At 36.1% G+C, this 15,690-nt stretch overlaps 1 protein-coding gene across 1 annotated transcript in view; it reads right to left on the reverse strand.

Moving 5' to 3' along the window:
* Positions 1-15,690, reverse strand: part of CSNK1G3 (casein kinase 1, gamma 3) — a 67,208-nt gene that overhangs the window by 19,319 nt on the left and 32,199 nt on the right. Inside the window, exons 6-9 of the mRNA XM_009321101.1 lie at positions 13,932-14,080; positions 12,078-12,312; positions 3,218-3,303; positions 3,002-3,086 (exon numbers count right to left, since the gene is read on the reverse strand). Coding sequence (XP_009319376.1) covers positions 3,002-3,086; positions 3,218-3,303; positions 12,078-12,312; positions 13,932-14,080 — 555 coding nt within the window. The remainder of the gene's footprint in view (positions 1-3,001; positions 3,087-3,217; positions 3,304-12,077; positions 12,313-13,931; positions 14,081-15,690) is intronic.

The following is a 15,690-nucleotide window of genomic DNA, read 5'->3' on the forward strand; positions in this document are numbered from 1 at the left end:
GTAGAAAAAGGGAGAAGTAAAGGTTTGAGACCAGCTTGATAACAAAAAGTTGTGAGGCAGCATCATGTTGGTGCCATCAAGAATGCACCACAGGACAATGGTGCTGAGAGATCCCAAATTAATACTCTGATTTTGTCAGAACTGAGTAAACGCTATGTTTTAGGCATGAGCAAATGGAGCAGTGGATAGGAGGAATACCTTGGCACCTAAGGTCCAGCTCAGCAGACAAGCAAGACTCTTCAGCAATACTAGCCAAGGACATCAGTGTTTGAAGAAGGTGAAGAGAAATGTTGACACATTGCTAGGGACCTCTTCAACCATACTTTCCCAATGTAAACCAGAACCCAAAACATGTAAGGCATTTCTTCAGAAGTGTGAAGGTTGGAACTGAGCCATTTAATGCAGCTGAATGTTACAACTGGCTGACTCCAAAAATCAAATACCACCCTTATCATGTACTTGAAGCTGAAACTCCAGACTTTACATCCTTGCTCATATTTTATACAAGGCTTGAAACCACAGTAGCGTTGCACACTCAAAGACAGTACAACTCCACAGAACAGGGGATGAAAAAGATAAGTGTTTCACATGTGACAAAGACCAAAATATCTTCCACTGATACTACAGAGTTCTCTTGCCTTATGGAACATCAATCAGCTAGCTCAGTCTGCAGGCTGACTGAAAAGAACTGAAATGATGGTGGATGTACTTCTCATTCTATTCTATGTCTTAAGTGACAAAGACAGGAAAATGCAGAAAATCCTCAGATATTTGACACGCAAAAACTTCCACATACAAGAATATATTTATTATGAAAATGTACAAATGTACTATCAAAGAAGTTTATCTTTTGTGTTCTCCAAGGTCAAGTATCTTTTCCCTGTTCCATTTTCAGATCCAATCCTGCCAACAAGCATGCACTTGATCAAATTTGGTGGAAACACTCCACTAGATCTATGGAGCTACACATGCATAATTATTTCCAGGAATTGCACCATATACACCTTAAATTAGATATTTATTTTTTAGAGGATTCTAGCAACTACATAAAAATCAACATGCAAGACATGCATGCATTACTGGATGCAGAAGATACATTTTCCAGAACAGTTTTTTTTTCCCCACATTTAAACTTTTGTCAATTCACCAAACACATGTTCAGACATTTGCTCTAAGTTCTATAACAAAAGTCAATTTCACTTGATATTATTGTACTTTTTTAATACACACAAGAAAGTAAAATGAAAAACATAAGAAAAATTGTTGATGGACTAATTTTTACCACAGGGTTGGAAAGAACTTCAGAAGGCCATCTAGTACACCACCCTATCCCATAGCAAATTGGTTACAGCCTTGTCTGTCTGGTTTGTTTTCACACAACTCCAGTGAAAGAAACTCCACAGTATCCCTGGCAATGTCAATCCCTTCATGCTCTTCACTATAGTTGAAACACAGGAGTTCAAGTCTAAACTTAACTGTTTTGGATTACATCCATTACTTTGTCCTAGCTGCTGTGGCTGTAGCAAACTGATTCCTTTTGTGTTTGTAGCAGCCGAAAGGTACAGGAGAACTTCTTTCCCTCACAATCTTGACTAAACCAATCTTCATGCCTTCGGTCTTTGGTGATGGGTCTAGCAAATATGGCATATAAGCACTCCCACTTCTTTATGAGATACCCTTAAAATAGGATACATTTTCTTGAAGCACAGTCCCCAGAATTGAACATACTGCTTCAGTTGAGGCTTTACAGAGTCAAGTACAGTGGAAATGGCAATTCATCTGTCTTTCAGGCTATATCCTGTTTATATAATCCAACTTAGCATAGGGGTTTAGTTTGTTTGTTTTTAAAAATATAGCAGCATGACACTGTTCACTTGCATTTACTTTGTGAATGACTGACTTTGAGCCATTACCTAAGGAACCTTTCCATACCCAATAATTCTTAATTTGGATTTGATCCTATCTTCATATACTACCTTGAACATGATTTATTGAACTGTACCTTATATTTTTAAGGCTGTATTTGTAATCTGTCAGGATCATTTCATTCTGACCCCACTGTTGAGCCTACAAATTTCAAACTTATCATTTGCAAGTTTAATAAACATTCTCAATTATATAAGGCACTCAAAAATACTGAACAGATCCAGCATAGATCTCTGTGGAATACCTTTTCATGTTTCAAATTTGGCAACAATGTACTTAACTACTTCAAATTGTTTTACACTTCTTCCCATAGTAGATTCTTCTTGATTATGCTTTTAAGATTACTTGTGAGGATATTTAAAAAGATCATCAAAAGCACTAAGGTTTCATGACAAAACATCTGCCTCCTGCCCACAAGGCCTGCTGTGGACAGGATATTCTTTCATAAGAGGAAATCAAAGCAGTTTGTCATGAGGTATTCTCTGCAAATCCATTTTGCCTATCAATGCCACTGTGATTGTTTTTCAAGGTGTTTGTTTTTATTTTGGCAAAATCGTGTCCATGTCATGTGTGTGTGTGTCCCTCGTCCTGAGCTGATTAGTCCCACTTTTTTAAAAAAGTCACATTTGCTTCTCTCCCATTTTCCGATACCTCATTGATTATCCATGCACTTAAGGAGAACTAGAAGTGACACCTGAAACTACCTGCAAGTTATTTTAAATATTATTTCAAGCTGTTCCTAATGTTGCTTGTTTTAAAAAGGGATATGATATCAGATTTGAGCTGAAAAGGCTTGCAAAATTTTATGTGTGAAGATACAAGTGTAGACTAGTTGATCACCGTAAGAATATGTATCCTAAATTTTTTTTTAATGTTTCCTTTAGAAGAATCTATCTTTGAAGAACACCAGAATTAGCTTAGTGCTGCTTCAAAGGATAATTCTTTTATCTATTACCATAGTGCATAATACACATATTTGGAAGCATTATTTTATTTTTAAAACCAAATATTAATATCTATGCCAGTTTCATTTTCTAAATCAATACATGACATTTTTATTAACAGTAGACATTACCTGGGAAGTTTTCACACAATACTTCTATAGGGGTTGCTCGTTTTGTGTCTCCAATTTTCTGATAACGTTCTTTTAATGTATCAGCCTATGACACAAGAACAAAACAAGCTTCTGAAGTTATACAGCTTGCAGACAAACTTTCAAAAAGAAAGAGATCATGGCAAGAAAAGCTGATGATCTGAAAATAGGATAGAGGAAGATATCAAAAACCACTACCTTTAAACCTTGCCATGGAAGGCTTCCTCTGAGAAAATACATAAACATATGACCTAAAGCTTCCAAATCATCTCTTCTACTTTGCTCTGAAACAAAATTCAAATATTATTAGAACACTCAATCTGTGTAATTTTACATTATATTTAAAAGGTTAGGTTCCAAATTACGTAAAAATTGGGAGATATAAAGTACTTGAAATCAAACTGACTTGTGTACTATGGACTCCATTAAGAACACAGCTAAACCAAAAAAAAGCAGATGCAGACTGCAGGTATATTGATCTCTACGGTAGTTTAAACAAATTATCTTGCTATAAGAAATTGTTCTTATTTTAAAATATACTTTGACCCTTTACATATATAATTGCATTTTAATTCCGATATTTTTTGTTCCATTAGTTGTGAACTTGAAACATTTAAGGAAACTTTAACAGAACTGATTTTTCCTCTATAATATCATGGAAAAGATGGTAGTTTTCTCAGGGACCTCTTATGGAATTTCTGAGTAAGCAAAAGGTGGACTGAAGAAGGCTCAGAAGTCTTATTATTTGATCACAAAGCAACATGAAGAGGCACGTATGTACAGCCTGCTCTCAAGTCCAGCTGACTTAAAAGGTAAGTTACAGAAGACAATGTCTGGCATGCCTACCATTTTTTAGCTGTAGTAGTACAGTGGCAGTCCTTCAAAAAATTCACAGAAGGTCAAAGAAAAAGGGAAGTAACAAGCAAAATGCAGTGCATTCAAAGTTCAAACTTTTCAAAGTACATTCCATATTATTTTTAAATAAAATCCATTATTCTTAGGAAAACTGAATGTAACAGAGAATAGTAAAAGTCTTTAAATGACTAGTAGAAAACATATTTTTACATTTTCACCTGACTTCATTCTCTACTGCTGTTGAAACAAATGTTACACAGTGTATTATGTTTCGTATTAACAGGTAGTATTTACCACTTTGATTTTCCTTTGATTTTTTGACATAAGGCAGAAAACAAAAGTATTACCATTGTTTCTACTCAGTATTTTCACAAAGACAAAATCACTATGCTTTGACAGCGAGAGAAATGGAGTAGAAAAAATAAAAAAATGTTTGTTAGATTTTGAACGCAGGAAAGTTAACAAAGGCAACCTGGCTTTGATCTGATCAACACAAATTATTGCCACAAGTACACTGCATCTGAAAAACAATTCTTAATCTTCATATAAAAAGAATAATTTACTTAATACTCTATTTTCTATCCTTATTTTCTCATTTGAACACTGAGTAAACACATACTAGCAAATGAATAGGAAAATTAAAAAAAAGTATGGTAATTCAGAGCACGGGCTACATCTAGCCCCTTACTTCATTACACATCTGCCAGCCATAGGGGGCTCTTTCACAGTCATTTCTCCTTCACTCATTTCCATGTTTCCACTTCCCTTGCCAGCACTCTTCTTGTTTGTGTCCACTCCACCACTCTTGTTGCCCACTGCTGCCACTTCTCTCAGTAAGCACACTCCAGACAATCTGGTCTTATTTGAATTTCTCTGCCAACCCTGCAACATCCCATTTGCTGCCCATATGCTACCTTGATGCAACCAAGAAGGTTAAGAAAGCAGGAACAAGCAGTACAGTTCTGTGCCTGACAGGTTTCAGAATGTGAAGGAAATGTTGACTCCAGCTGTCTGCAGAAATCCTGTGCTCTTTGTGACAGAGGGTGGACAAGGGGATAATGAGTACTTCATGAGCACCACTCATGGCAATCTTTTTGTGCAATGCAGTGTGTGTTTTATGTAAGACAGATCATTGGTAAGATGGTGGCAAAGCATACAAAAATTTTACAAGTGTGCAACAGATGGCCCATCTATGGGCAACACTAAGGCATGGCCCACAAAAATGTATTGGAACATTGTTTGGTCTTTGCTAAGGGACAATAATTCGTCTCTTTTGCATTAACTTCCACAGGTTATGCTGATGAAAAAAATAACCTCTTCTCCTTTAAAAAAAACATACCACCTTATTGAAGCAATTGGTCTATGAAAGGAGAAACTTTCCATCTTTACCCTGAAATGATTTCAAATTAAGAGGTGGTTTTTTGTTTTGTTTTTTTTTAAACAAGCTTTGGACCATTGGAGATATTTCTATAGAATATTCTGTGGGAACTACTTCTAGGATACACCATTTGAATTCACAATACCCTCAAGAATCTGCTATGGGAAAGGATTTTTTTGTTTTAATTTTTGGGGAAGGGGATTGTTATTTAGAATCCATTTGAGTTCTTCACTGATCACATTAAAGTAATTAAAAAATAGTAGTCAAATATCCTTTCCTATAGACGGAATTCTTCAAGATAAGCCTGAGAAACAGGAAACCCAAAGATTATATTGCTATTGTTGGAAGAAGGGCCTCTGAAAAAAAAAAAAAAAACCACACCAAACAACTGGCAGTGGACTAGCTGGAACACAAAGGATTTCAAGCATCAGCTGGAGGAAGGGCTGATGATGTACACTGATCCTAGTGGATCACAATTTAATGAGATTAAGAGGATCTGTTGTCTAAAAGGTAATACAATCATAAGATCACAACCACACAATAAAGCTTTAGGGCATACGGTCTCCTCTCTCTCAAGGAGGTCACCTGAAGCTACATAAATTAGTAAGAAACTAATAGCTGTTATTTAGTTCACAAGGTATAGATAAATTAATCATCTCGATTCAAATAGGTTGATTTTAATAAGAACTAGAACTTCATTCAGCAGGCTATCACTAGGAATTATCCTTTTTTAGCACACACTGTAAAGTAACCATAACACAGGTCAAACAACAGACATTCAGTAAGCATCCATTATAAAAATTGCATTCCCCTTCCAAAGAAAGTTTTACTGCTTGCTATAGGAATGCTGAAACAGTAGAAACATACTATCTGTTTGGATCAGAACACACAGCATTAGCTACTGGGATGATTACATGGCTTGATATGCAGACTTGTTACTGTAATCACAAAGTAGATGGAAAGTGATAATCTACATATCCTGAACTGTCAGTCTATAAAGTTTAGCAAAAAAAAATATTGAAGTTATCACCCAGTTTGTAGTCCTACTAAAAATGATATGATTCCATATAATAATATAATTTGAGGAAAAGAACAGCATCCCTTCCTGAACAAAATCATGAATCCTGAAGTTAGTGATTCTGGTTCATAAAAATGAAGTTGTATGCCAATTTTATCATAAGCACACATTGTATATCATACTGTTGTGTTAAGAATAATGTGGACTTTAAGGAAAATATTCTGTTTTCAGTCATACCTTTAATTAGGGGAGCAAAGATTTATTTAGCTCAGTTTATATGAAACAATGCTTCTAATACAATTACAGATTTTTTTAAGGTTAGTTTACACAGAAAAAGGTATTTATCTAAGGCAGCTACAATCCTGCCCCTGAGGTCCAGTGATAATTTAGTGCATACGAGGAGACTAGTGAACTTCCTATGGGGGTCCTAAGTCTGCCAAAGGACTTCATCCTGCACCACTAGCTCAGTGACAAGTGAAAGTTGCTAGGACTCCTGGAGGGCCATCACCACAAAGCACAGCCTGTAACTGCAGAAAACATTTCTTTTTCTTTGAGTTTCCGGACAAACTCCAGGATTTAGGCTAATACAATTTTAGGTCCAAACATTTATTGTTCTTATAATAAGAAATGCATTAAAATTGATCCAATGTAGAAAGTCTGGCCCCTAGAAAACTGATTTTAAATCTAGAACATATGACAGCTCTGATAACAAAGCAGGTCTACTATAAAGGTAAGGGTGGGGGGTTTTTTCTTTTAAGATAAGTAAGTACTGTTTAAAGAAATGGACTTCATTTGGCTTTTCAGTCAGCATTAAAGAGCATAGTTGTTTCATTCCCAAGAGAGTCTCAGGCATTCATTGTAAGATAACTAACCACTGCCTCTTCAATAATTAAGCACTACCAAGAAAAGATCAATACAACCAAGGATATTGTTTGTTCCCCAGAAACCATTAGAGATAGCCATATTATAGCAAGTACAACTTCATGTGACTACACTTCCTGTAGCCAAATAACTTAGAAAAACAGCGTACTGAGTTGAGTTTAGCAAAATCCCAAAACAATTACCAATTCTGATTTCTAGCAAATACAGAAAATTGTAGGACTTTTACAGACGCAGTTTTTTGTTTTCGTTAAGCTCCCAGTCAGAATCTACATTCTCTGGGATCCCTCTCCCTCTTCCAGAAAATGAAGGGGACAGGAAAAGCAGCATGGAGTAATTTTATCCCCAAGAGAAATTACCTTATAGAAGCAAGGGCACCAGCCACATGCTAGTAAGGGCTGCAGAATATTTGTATTTCCTTCAAACAGCTATCTGAATAAAGCCACATTATCTTTCACATAGACAAAATACCTTCTGTTCCAGATACAAACTCTCAGCTTGGCACAAAACTACCAGAAACCCTTGATCAAATATATGTTTCTGGAACAAAATATTATTGAAATAATTGGCTGCACCATGTTCAGTAACTGTACATCACCTTCTATGTACACCTCAAAAGAGTGGGCCTTGGTAATTTTGTGCAAGTTTCAACTAAATATATGCAAACATTTAAAGTCTTTCTAGTTACTATGCACTTGTTATGACAGTTCTAAACACTATGGATCCTAAAATGTACTTTTGATCAAAGGACAACATACTTTCTTATTCATACATACTAACGTAGAACAAGTTACAGTTCAATAAATGCATACTTGAAATCAACTTTAAGAGAATGTGAACCTGACAGTCTCCCTCTTTACTGAAAACACACTTATTTTTTACAAAGGTCAGCTAACACCTTGGATAGTCAAGAAGCAGTAATACATGCAACGGTTTTGCTACCAGACCATTCAAGTTCCTAGGAAAATTACCTACAGACCAAAAATATTGCCCTAAAAAATTCTCCTACTACCAGTATTTTCAGTGCTGAATGTATCCTATAAGCCACTGTCTGCAACCAAAGGGACAACAGAGCTTGAAGACCTTCAGTGTTCTGTACATGCCACTGCACCAATTAAAGAAATACCACATTTTAGAGGGGATTCACAGATGTCCTGGTTTCGGCAGGGATAGAGTTAATTTCCTTCTTAGTAGCTGGTACAGTGCTGTGTTCTGGATTTAGGATGGGAACAAAATTGATAACACACTGATGTTTTAGTTGTTGCTAGGTAATGCTTACACTAGCCAAGGACTTTCTAGTTTCCCATGCTCTACCAACAGAGAAGGCTGGAGGTGCACAAGAAGCTGGGAGGGGGCACAGCCAAACTGGCCAAAGAAACATTCCATACCATGGGACGTCATGCTCGGTACATAAACTGGGGGAAGCTGGCCAGGGGGGCCACTGCTCGGGGACTGGCTGGGCATCGGTCAGCGGGTGGTGAGCAGTTGTACTGTGCATCACTTGCTTTGTGTATTATTATTATTATTATCATATTATTATTATTAACATTTTATTTCAATTATTAAACTGTTTTTATCTCAGCCCACGAGTTTTTCTCACTTGTGCTCTTCCAATTCTCTCCCCCATCCCACTGGGTGGGGGGGAGTGAGCGAGCGGCTGCGTGGTGCTTAGCTGCCGACTGAGGTTAAACCACAACAACAGAACGTACAGAAAAAACAAACTCCGCATAAAGGAGAGGCTATGAAAATAAGAGCCCAATTCATACTGTTCAGTGTTTGTTAGACTTAAAAGATCATGACGAATAGTTCTCTGTCACCCAAGAAATGCCTGCAAAATAATCAGGTCAAGAAGAACCACTGGACTGAGTTTGAACTGAAGCGGAGTTATTACATGAGGTTGTGGTACTTTGCATGGTTTAGCAGCATCATTGTAAAGATTTCAGCAAGGCATTCTAAACCTTTTCCATATACATTTAATAATTATCTATATATTTGTGTCCTGGTTTCGGCTGGAATAGAGTTAATTTCCTTCCTAGTAGCTGGTACAGTGCTGTGTTTTGGATTTAGGATGAGAACAAAGTTGATAACACACCGATGTTTTAGTTGTTGCTAAGCAGTGCTTACACTAGTCAAGGACTTTTCAGCTTCCCATGCTCTACTGACTGAGGAGGCTGGAAGTGCACAAGAAGCTGGGAGGGGGCACAGCCAGGACAGCTGACCCCAACTGGCCAAAGGGATATTCCATACCATGTGACGTCATGCTCAGTACATAAACTGGGGGAAGCTGGCCGGGGGGGCCGCTGCTTGGGGACTGGCTGGGCATCAGTTGGCGGGGGGGGAGCAATTGCATTGTGCATCACTTGCTTTGTATACTCTTTCATTATTATTGTTATTATTATTACTGTTTTATTTTATTTCAATTATTAAACTGTTCTAATCTCAACCCCAGAGTTTTCTCACTTTTACTCTTCTGATTCTCTCCCCCATCCCACCAGGGGGTGGGGGGGAGAGTGAGCAAGCAGCTGTGTGGTACTCAGTTGCCACCTGAGGTTAAACCACAACAATCTGAGAATCTCCTGTGAGGAGACTTACTACAGTAAAGTGAGACAAGCTACTGAAGAGTATTAGCTTTATCACAGCTACCTTTGCCAGAGGAGCCAGTATATACCTACCTACTCTTCCTCCTGGCTTTGCATCAGGCTGAAGGGTACAGAACTACACAAGTTAAATTTGGCAGAACTTTCATATATAATAAACAACTTACCATTAGACAAAAATAAGCCTGTCCAACCAGAGATCAAGATTCTACCTAAGGAGTGGAAAAGTCTCCCTTGAAGGAGGAAGTGTCATTTACTATGTTCCTGTGTTAATATCAGACATGCAATCCCCTCAAAATTCAGATATGTTCTTCAAGTAATTACCAGTTTTATGTTTTGGTTTATTTTCTTAAATGATATGGGGGGGTCTCTTATTTAAGAACAACTAAAAAAGCTTACTTGATTTTAAAATTGGTTGTATCACCTTAAGCTGACACCAACTTGGCATACCATGCCTGAAAAATAAAGTGAATGCTTCCTTCACTCGAGGAATTTGTGTTCTAAAAGTTATGTTTAGGAAGCTCAAACCCTGCTATCAAGTTTTTTAAAGTGTTCTCAGTGTTAAATATTCATGACACTATCAGGAAATACTAGTATTTTATACTACTATTCTTTAAATGAAAAATCATTTAATCTAATCTTAAAGCTCTTTGGCTCTAATATGGCTTAACAACAATGCAGTTTCAGTCTTTACCTGGTGAAGAATAATAAATCTAGCAAACATGGCAAGTTTACATTAGTTCAGTTACTTTTTACACATCCTTTTACTATGTGAATGCATACAGAGTTAAAGCCAGCTTCATATACAATGCATTTTTGCATAGGTAAGTGGCATGGGATGTCTTTCATTATATTTAAATTACCTGGAATATGCTATTATACTGTTTTAATTAAGATACCGCTTCTTATCAAGAATTTCAAAACCCACTGAGAACAATGATGACAAGACTTGGATTGTCATCAAAGAGCAGCAACGAAGCTGGTGAAGGGTCTAGAGCACAAGTCTTATGAGGATTGGCTGAGGGAACTGGGGTTGTTTAGCCTGGAGAAAAGGAGGCTGAGGGGAGACCTTATCGCTCTCTACAGCACCCTGAAAGGAGGCTGTAGTGAGGTGGGTGTCGGTCTCTTCTCCCAAGTAACAAGAGATAGGACAAGAGGAAACAGCCTCAAGTTGTGCCAGGGGAGGTTTAAATTGGGTATTAGGAAAAATTTCTTCACCAAAAGGGTTGTCAAGCATTGGAACAGGCTGCCCAGGGAAGTGGTTGAGTCACCATCCCTGGAGGTATTTAACAGACGTGTAGATGTGGTGCTTAGGGACATGGTTTAGTGGTGGAGTTGGCAGTGTTAGGTTTACAGCTGGACTCGATGACCTTGAGGGTCTTTTCCAACCTAAATGATTCTACGATTCTACATGTTAACATCATTTCATCAGCTACAGCTGCTAAGCACAAGCTACTATGGTCTGATTTTATTGATAAAACACCTTATTACATATCTGGAAAATGTGAATGGTTTCTCATTTGCCATATTAACATGGAGTACCTTTGAACTATAAGCATTGTGCAACATTTTTTATGACCAATTCAAAGAGCAACCTAATTAGTGATTACCATGCAATGATACGCAACTGGTTTACAAAAATTCAAAGGTGTCAGACTTGTTTTTACTAGAAAACCTCTATATAACTGGAATAAACAAAGACTGCTTTGAGTGCTCATGCATCTTTTTCCAGCTAAATTTATTCATTCAATAACAACTTACCTCTCGCTATATATCCTGTCATTTCTTTAGCTCATCATATTTACAACACTAGCATAACCTTTAACTACTCTGACAAAGCCTCATTAACAATATAAGCATTAAAAAAAAATCAAGAAATCAACATCAAATATAAACTACTTTTATTCCACTACATGGTGCATTTCAAAGGGATCAAAAAACTGGCAAAGTAGCATTGAAAACCTATGTTGTTGGAATCTATTCACTTTGGTATCTTTAATAAGCATATCTACTTCCCGCCCAGCCCACCTCACCATGGTATACTTGTAATGTGAAGATGTTATGATACAAAAAGATACCTCATCTTCCTTTTATGGATATCGTAACAAAAACAACTATTTACTGAGACATGACCATGATGATTAGAGACCCAGAGAACCTTATTCCCACGAACAGTACTTCCATAAGGACAAACTATAATTTTGCACAGTACACAAAACTTGCAGTTCTTAATGACTACAGACTGAGAAAAATTACAACTTGAAAATAAGATGATTTCAGTCGAATGACAGCTGTTGAATTCTTGTTTCTGCACTTAAAAAGCACACGTACCTTTTCCTAAATGTGTATTTATACTCATGTATCTAGCTGTTCCTGTAAGGCTCTTGTGTTCTCGATATGGTATGTGCTTCTTCGTTTCTGCATCTATATACTCCTTTGCCAAACCAAAATCTATAATATGAATAATTTGCTGGGTTTTGTTTCCAGGTCGTCCTATTAAGAAGTTCTCAGGTTTTACATCTCTGTATATCAAGTTCTTTGAATGGACATATTCCATACGAGAAATCTTTAATAAAAGGAAAAAAAATGATGGAAAGTTTAGTTTAACCTTCAGGTTGCCACACTAAATTGTGGTAGAAACTAAATATCCTACATTGACTTTATATTTAGAGGAAATCACCCCTTCTATCACCTTAAAACCAAAAGGCTATTGCTTTTAACAAGGTATCTCCCAGTTAAAGTCAATGGAAATTGTACACATCCCCTAAGTAGATACACCACATCATGTATTGGAAACTTTCACACTGGACTTTAGACATGAATCAGTATATAACAGAAGTTATCTTCTTTAAGAACAGCTGGCACCAAGTATGTTCTGTGCACATTAAAACTATAACCAGAAATTATGTCATCAAGCAATGAGCAAAGTTCCATGTAGATCTATCACATATTAAAGGTATAAATGAGAGAAGCACTGAAAGTTCACCAATATGTATATTCTAGCTGGAATGCTTTCTACTAAAATTTGTATATTCAGAAAGGAACAGCAAGTATTAAATAAAGATGATCTTTGGATCTGTGATGATTTGAGCATTTTACAATATGAACTTAGATGGCGGCAAACTTTTCAGCAGGGCCTGTTGCGACAGTACAAGGGGGAATGCCTTTAAACTAAAAGAGGGTAGATACAGATAGACTAGATATAAGGAAGAAATTTTTTACGCCGAGGGTGGTGAAACACTGGCACAGGTTGCCCAGAGAGGTGATGGATGCCCCATCCCTGGAAACACTCAAGGTCAGATTGGACGGGGCTCTGAGCAACCTAATCTAGTTGAAGGTGTCCCTGTCCATGACAGGGGAGTTGGACTAGATGACCTTTAGAGGTCCCTTCCAACCCAAACTATTCTATGACTCTATAACTTTGTCATTTTGGCTATAAATAAGCGGAATATGTCTACATGTCTATAGTTGCAGGCCTGTTGTGTTTTAAACAATTACAGTTGTGTTTTAAACAGCTATTTTTACCCTTCATGGGTAAAAATATCACTATTTATTTAGGGAAGTAGAGGTTCAGTATCATTAATATTTCATAAGGACTTATTTAAAATACATTGTATCAAGGTAAACATGCAAAGCCTTATTTCACTTTCTCTCTTTCCACTTCCACCCACCCTCAAGTAGGAGCCAAAACGGGAAATCTTCAAAAAGGGAAAAATCCTTCATTGAATAATTTTGTGCTATTTTAGTATTTCTGGAAGGGTTTGGAGGATTTTTTGTTTGTTTGCTTTCTTTCTTTCTGAGAATGCCCACGAAAAATATTTATGCTATTTAGGAGTCCCATCATCCAACTGCTTTTGTGGATTAAAACTATTTTTACTTCACAAAGGTTTTCTTTTTAATTGAGTATGTCAAACTAAAATTCATTATTTCAGGTTGTGATTATGAGAACTCAGAAGACACAAAGAAACTATATTCATGCAATGATTCCTGAAAAACTAGAACAAAGTAAATGAAAGTGACATAAGACAGCCTTCCTGATAAAACTGTATCACAGGCTCGTTAGAAGCCACCAACACCAACTTAAAACATGGGAAGTGCAAATCTCAAGTGAAGTAAGCATTTAATCCATTGAAAATTGACTTAGTTATTCTAATGAACACTCAAATTAACATCTATTCTACTTACCAACTGTATGGCTATCATAAGAACGGTTTTAAGAGAAAATGTCCTACCACACAAGTCAAATAAATCTTCCAGACTAGGTCCAAGTAGTTCTAGCACCATAGCATTATATTTGCCACACGGGCCAAAATAGTAAACCTGAGGTATTCCATCTGTAAAATGAAGATACAAAGTAATTATAAGGGATTAAATAGGATTAATGAACATACCAATAAAATTCCTACCTGATTTCAAGTTGATCTGAAGTTGAAAATACATTTTTCACACAAAAGCAACAATAAAACCTCGTAAAAACTACAGGTAAAAGACACAACAGGAGTAATGAAAGTAGTACCAGTTTCATTAAATATTTTATGAATATTACGTATTTGAATTGTGAAAGATTCAAAGCTTTTTATAAAAAATAGAAGTCAGAACCTATCTGTTAGGTTTTGTAACAGTAAATTGAAACAGGATTTGAAAAAGGTATGAAGAGAGGTTTAAATAAGCTCCTTTAAAAAAAAAAAAACAGGCATTTAAATTAAACTTTTTAAATTAAGGCTATGACAAACTTACATTCAGGAATAAAACCACCTTATTATCTATAGAAATCATGTAAAAATCTAAAAGAGTAATGAATCCTCAAGTTTAATGAGACATTAAGTCAAGTTTTAGACGCATCACCAAAATAAAAATACCATAGATGACAAATTGTCATAGTCATCACTTGTTAGTATTAATTTTTTTCCAAATACAAGCATTTTCTACTTAAATTTGCACTGGAACGCTTCTCCTGTCCTCTCTTCCTCCATTATATTTGTTTCTGTTTAGATAGTACATAAAAGAAAACATTTTTCTTAAATGTGAGTTAGTCCATTAAAAATCTAAACACCACAGAGTGGAAGTTCAGGGGTTTTTTAATATCTAGATTTCTAGTAAAATGTATAGTAGATTGAGATTTCTTAATTCAAACCATATGAAGGACAGCCATTTTTTTAATGTAATCATAAGAACAGATGACAAAGGGAATTTTTACAAGTCTCAAAGGTTACCTATGGTAAAGATTCTCCCTGATTTCACTTCTGAAGTATCACACCAGACACCACTCTTAACTTCTTAAATTCTTTCAAAAACTGGTATCCAGAAAGAATCCATTAAATTCTATTCTTACTGTCAAATCATTAAAATTATTTAGAAGAAAAACATCTTTGAATAAAACACAATTTCACATTTAAAATTTTATACTAAAAACGACACATTTTTCAGCTTTAGTTGTGTGGAGGTTTTTTACTTAGAAAACTATTAAAATAAAAATTAAGTTCAGAACAAAACATACATCGTTTCCAAACACAATATATGGGAGCAAAGATATCCCACTGTATGTTCAGGTAACAATCTCTTAAATACTCTGTAAACAGATATAAAATACATCTACCTAGGAGGGTAAAAGGCAAATTTAGCATTAAAGCTACATTTGTTTTCAAATCTTGCATGGAGTCTAAAATGTGAACTGTCACTCTGATACCTTATTTCTAAGTTTAACATTTTTCCTGATGTAAAATAAGCGTTATATTCTCCAACACAAAATACCTGAAGAATATATTAATTTGCTGTTCATAAAAAACTATAAAAAACGAAGACAGTACTATTGTGTCGAAAAATTTATTTTTGTTGGGTTTTCTATGGCAGCATTCCAAAAACCCTGACAGGAACACAGCCTTAAATTACATGTTTCCTCAGACAGCTGGCAATACTGAGGCCATAATGTCTTGAAAACTAGGGC

The sequence above is a fragment of the Pygoscelis adeliae genome, unplaced genomic scaffold, assembly GCF_000699105.1.
Source record: "Pygoscelis adeliae isolate BGI_AS28 unplaced genomic scaffold, ASM69910v1 Scaffold83, whole genome shotgun sequence".
Classification (NCBI taxonomy): domain Eukaryota; kingdom Metazoa; phylum Chordata; class Aves; order Sphenisciformes; family Spheniscidae; genus Pygoscelis; species Pygoscelis adeliae.